The 5,346-nt window shown below is 35.0% G+C and overlaps 1 protein-coding gene across 1 annotated transcript in view; it reads right to left on the reverse strand.

Annotated features, from left to right (window-relative positions):
• Nfs1 (Nfs1 cysteine desulfurase) overlaps positions 1-5,346 on the reverse strand; it is a 24,330-nt gene that overhangs the window by 6,078 nt on the left and 12,906 nt on the right. The window contains exon 8 of the mRNA XM_014434850.3: positions 3,757-3,895. Coding sequence (XP_014290336.1) covers positions 3,757-3,895 — 139 coding nt within the window. The remainder of the gene's footprint in view (positions 1-3,756; positions 3,896-5,346) is intronic.

Raw genomic sequence — 5,346 nt, forward strand, 5'->3', positions numbered from 1 at the left:
GGTTACAGGCCTATCTCTCTCATGAGCACACTCTGTAAACTGGTTGAACGAATGGTTATAGCGCGTCTACAAGAATATCTTGAGCCAAAAAAACTTCTTTCAGACAGACAGGCGGGTTTCAGGAAGACGAGAAACACGGTTGAGCAGGTCATCAGATTCTCTCAGGAAATGAAAGATGGCTTCCAAAGAAGACAACATACACTTGCAGTGTTTATTGACTTCCAAGCTGCTTTCGACTGCGTATGGAGAAAAAAACTTATTACTAAGTTGAAAGGTATGGGTATAGGTGGCAATCTCTTCTCATGGATTCGATCTTTCCTGGGACAGAGATTTATTAAGGTCCGCTATGGTAGTTCAGTGTCCTGTTATCGGCAAACCAAATAAGGTGTACCACAGGGCTCAGTTCTAAGTCCTTATTTATTCAACATAATGATTAATGATCTAGTTGAGAGGATAATGATTAATCACCCTGGGATCCAAGCACTTCTTTTTGCAGATGACCTGGCTATCTGGGGAACAAGTTCTAGTATGGGTGGGTCTGGAAGAAACTCTAAATAAAGTCATGAACACGCTACACGACTGGGTTAATGAAAATGGAATGACAGTTAATCCACGAAAAACTGTGTCTCAAGTGTTTAGCCTTAGTACAAAAAAACATGAGGTTCATTTATACTTTAAAGGCGAAGAACTAACCAGAAGAGATAAAGCAAGCTATTTAGGGATCACACTAGACTCTAAGCTGACCTGGCTAAAACAAATCCATAAAGCAACTCAGAAAGGACAATCAAAACTGAAGCTGATGAAAAGGCTAACAGGGACTAAATGGGGAGCATCCCAAGACGAACTCAGTACGGCCTACAAATCTTACATACGGCCTAATCTGGAGTATGGAGCTGAACTTTTAATAACCTCCTCCAAAGCAGCGTTAGAAAAGTTAGACAAAGTTCAAAATCAAGCCTTACGCATAATCACTGGCGGTGTGAAATTGACTCCCATTACAGCTATGGAACTCCAAGCAGGTCTCGAACCATTACAGGATAGGAGGGAGAAAACTGCTCTGTGTCTTTATGAAAAGCTTATGCGACGAGAGGAACACTGGTTGGATTATCTTAAAACGAATAAACGACTGAGGTCCCATCGCACTTTTCTTTCAAAAGCTGAGGAAATGCTTCACCAGATAGACCTACCAACTGATGAAAGACAGAATATAAGTATCTCCTACATGCCAAAGCACGATTCTGCTGAAGTCTACGGGCAACTCAAACTGGCATGTGGTCGTATCAAGAAAGATTCCCCAGAACCCGAGCTTAGAGCTGCTGCACTAAAAACAATTTATGAGCTATACCCCATAGAGCAATGGCTACACATTTATACCAATGGGTCTGCGTCCGGTATTAACAAGGGAGCTGGAGCAGGTGTATACTCAATCAACTTCCAATTGTCATTTCCTGTTGGAGCTGGATGTGATAATTATGATGCAGAAATGCAGGCTATCTGCTTTGCATTGGAAGCCACTATTGAATGCAATGACAACACGGTAATCTTCAACGACTCCCAAGCCGTAATACAAAAATTAACAACACCAGGAGCCGCAGAGTTACCCACGGAAGAAAAGTAAAAAAAAACATGGCTGCTATCGTGAAGAAAAGAGGAAGGGCTATAGCTCTTCAGTGGATACCAGGCCATGTTGGCATAGATGGTAATGAGCAAGATGACAAGTTGGCTAAACTTGGTTGTGCAGAGAACCAGCCTGTTCTACCACTTTCCTACAGAACAGTGAAATCCTTATAAGTTCTTATAGTAAGGACAGAACAAGTGCTAGACACAAAGTTCAAGCGGAAGGAAAGAAGTGGGAGAGCCTACTGGATAAGGATAAACGAATCCCCGGCAATCTTAGCAGAGCTGAGAGAGTGGCCTGTTTTCGGCTAGTAACAGGACATGATCTGCTCCAAAAACACCTCCATCGAATTGGCATCATAGATTTCCCGAAATGTCCTCTATGCAACATGGGGGACATGGATGGGGACCATTTTTTGGCGTGTGTTGGTCTGAAGGATGTTGATCGAGATGCGGACCAACTAAGAGGAAGAGTCAAATTGTATTGGGCTGCGAGAGGGAAAATGGCGTAATAGCCCACTTCCTGTGGCGTAGGAAAAAAAAAAAACTTTTAGGTCTGTCCCAACAACCGCTTCTGACAGTTCAGAACTACATGGAGCATGCATAGTACAGGGTTTTGCCTCTCAAAACCTGTACTGCACATGCACTGTACGGTCTGAACAGACTGCTGCTATTCTTTATACAGTACTCCCACCCCAGTAGCAAGAGCAAGGGCCATGACCATGTGCTGCGGCGAATAGTGCCTCTGCTTCCAATATAAAATCTTCCCCATGAAAGCAAATATTTATACATATATAAATAATTGATCATATGATTTCATATTATTAAGAAGATGTCCTTTTTATGGATTTTTTAGTTTAGGATATGTTTATTTTTATGAAAACTTTAATATTAACATTTTTGTGATAATTAATATGAACAAAAAGTGGAATTTATGAGAGTGGAGGTTTAGTTTTAAATTTTGTTAACATTGTAGCCATTTTTGTCCCACATTTATATTTTTCCCTGTGATTACACCAACACAAGCTATTCAAGGAATAAATTTTAAAATATGTACTTTCTGAAAAAATTAAAATAAAAAAATTTAAATTTAGTTTTTAGAAATGTTAACTTATCTAGACCTATATAGAGTTGCATATAATATGAAAGGCATGGCATATACCGCTAAGTGACACCTATCTCTAGCTAAATAGGGAGGCTTCAACAACAATTTCAAAATTGCTGTCTGTTTTTTAGCCCATTTATGAGGATTTAACAGCTCTGAAATTCTAAAATGAGTGGACATATTTCCATAAAATTTCACATTTTTCCAAGTCTACACCTATACAATACGTGTGCAAAATTTGAACAAAATCTGAGATGGTTTAGTTTAAAAAACAGTTGAGTTGATGTGGAATGACCCAGTTACAAAAATATATATACCACTTTCATCCTTTGTATCAAATTAACATTAAACTTGGTGACATACTGGAAGATATTGATTGACCGTGTGTAAAGATGAAAGGAATAAGGTCCGGGTGCGGTCAAAAAAACTCAAATAGTATATTCTACTATTTAAGTTTTTTTGACCGCACCCGGACCATATTCCTTTCATCTTAACATTAAATTTCCTTCAAACTTTGACCTTGATCCATAATGTATTAAAAACTAATAAAACATAAAAAGATGTCAATATTTTAATTTTTAAAAGTTCTTAAAATAATTTTTAAATGGATTCAAACATATAATGTATTTATAAAATACATTTTAAAAACCCAGAATAATTCAATCAAAAGAGAATTATGTCTTTATATTGTAAATAAATAAACTAAGATTATATATAAAAATGTTAAACCATTTTATTAGTATTCTATACAGTACAATATAGTAATGAAAGACACCTACATAGTCATATAGTAATGAATGACACCTACTTAGTAACATAAAACTAGAATATTTAGTAGCATAATGTCCAAATTTTTCAGTTAACATTTATACTAAGTCTATGTTTTGTCAATGGCTACAAATTACATCTTTTGATATCTACAACACGTCTCTATACTTTCTACAACATCTACACTACATGCATACATTTTAAATGCCTTATTAGTGTTCCTTTTAACTTATGTTCTATCTACTAGATGGTAAGATTTTCATTACCTTCAACAAAAGCAAATGAGAGATTCAAACATCCAGGATAGGAATGTACAGGGTCACCATTTCTTATAACATCAGTTAAGTTTGACGTAATTTTATTAAGAAGTCGGTTTGAAAGTTTTTCAATATATTCATGGTCATACTAAAACAGTTTAGTTGAAAAAAAAAATAAATTTTTAATATTTATATTATATATTATCTAATACACACACACACACACACACGCACACGCACACGCACACGCACAAACACACACATATATATATATATATAGCTGACTGTATAACTTAAAATATGAAGAAGATGGTCAGGGTTGTGGTCAAAAAAGAAGTTTTCAACTTCAAGTGATATGTTAAACAGGTATCACTTTGAACTGCTGTTTAACCTATCACTTTGAATAGCCCTAATCAAGCCCTACAAAGTGGGGTGCAATGTCGAACATTAAATAAGTTGAAAACTATTAGTTCTTTTTTGACTGCAACTGTTCTTCATATTTTAATATTTATGTTCAATCGAACTTACAATGTGTCTGATTTTATTTACTTGAAACAAAAAACCCCAAAATATAATCATTAATAATTTACTAGGTCTGTAAACATGAAACCAGAATCACATTGAATACTCGTTAAAACTTATGATGAGCATGCTCTTGATTAATCAAAGACTTCTCAATAGTTTAAAACATTTTAAAGTGGTGATTTTGATGTAAGAAACGAAAAATGTAGAAGACTACTTAAAAAGTTTGAGGAAAGCATTGCATATGTTGTTAGCATTATCGAATGAGAATGGTGCTCAAATCCAAGAACTCACAAATAAATTACATTAGATTTATCTTTTTTCCTTAATTATTGTGTTACTTAACTTTTTTAACAATAATTTTTTATCTATTGATTTTTACATAAGTGTAATGCATTCTATTAGTATAAAATGGATTTTTGTTTAAATTATTTTTTATTATTTATTTGTTAAACATAATTCGTTGTATATAATGGCAAATATGTTTCTATATCATGATTTTTTATAACTAAAATTATGATTCTTAGTAATTATTTAAGTAGTTTTCAATCATCACCCTTGTTACACAGTTATTACCAGTGGTGTAGTCGTAAATTTTCCAGTGTGGGAATGCTCACTATTTTCAGAGAATTGACTAACTTCGAGCGATCCAGAATCCTTAAAGCAATCACCCCCATTACAACCCTTAAAGTCAGTGTGTAACCAAACAGTGCAATGTTGGTTTTAAACTACTAGTAATAAACTATAAAAAAGTAAGCAGGTAGTATTATCACAGCCTTATAAAATTTACTGCTCTAGTAATTACTCTAGTAGTTTTAACCTAAAAAGACGAGATGGGTGGAAGAGTTAAAACTCCTGTTAGAGCAAAAACTTTTATTCATTACAGTTTACAATCAATAACAGTAATTAAATGTACATTCATTATTCAAACAGGCTACATCTGAATTGATTACAACAGCTGAGCAAACCTATCTTCATCTTCTTCATCAGTGGTAATGTTATCAAGATTAGCATGTCTGGTTTTTGTATCACCCGTGTGGAGTAGCTAGTCTCCCATCGGGCGCCTCCCCAGGTGGC

The sequence above is a fragment of the Halyomorpha halys genome, unplaced genomic scaffold, assembly GCF_000696795.3.
Source record: "Halyomorpha halys isolate HHAL.00 unplaced genomic scaffold, Hhal_1.1 Scaffold1435.1, whole genome shotgun sequence".
Classification (NCBI taxonomy): Eukaryota; Metazoa; Arthropoda; class Insecta; order Hemiptera; family Pentatomidae; genus Halyomorpha; species Halyomorpha halys.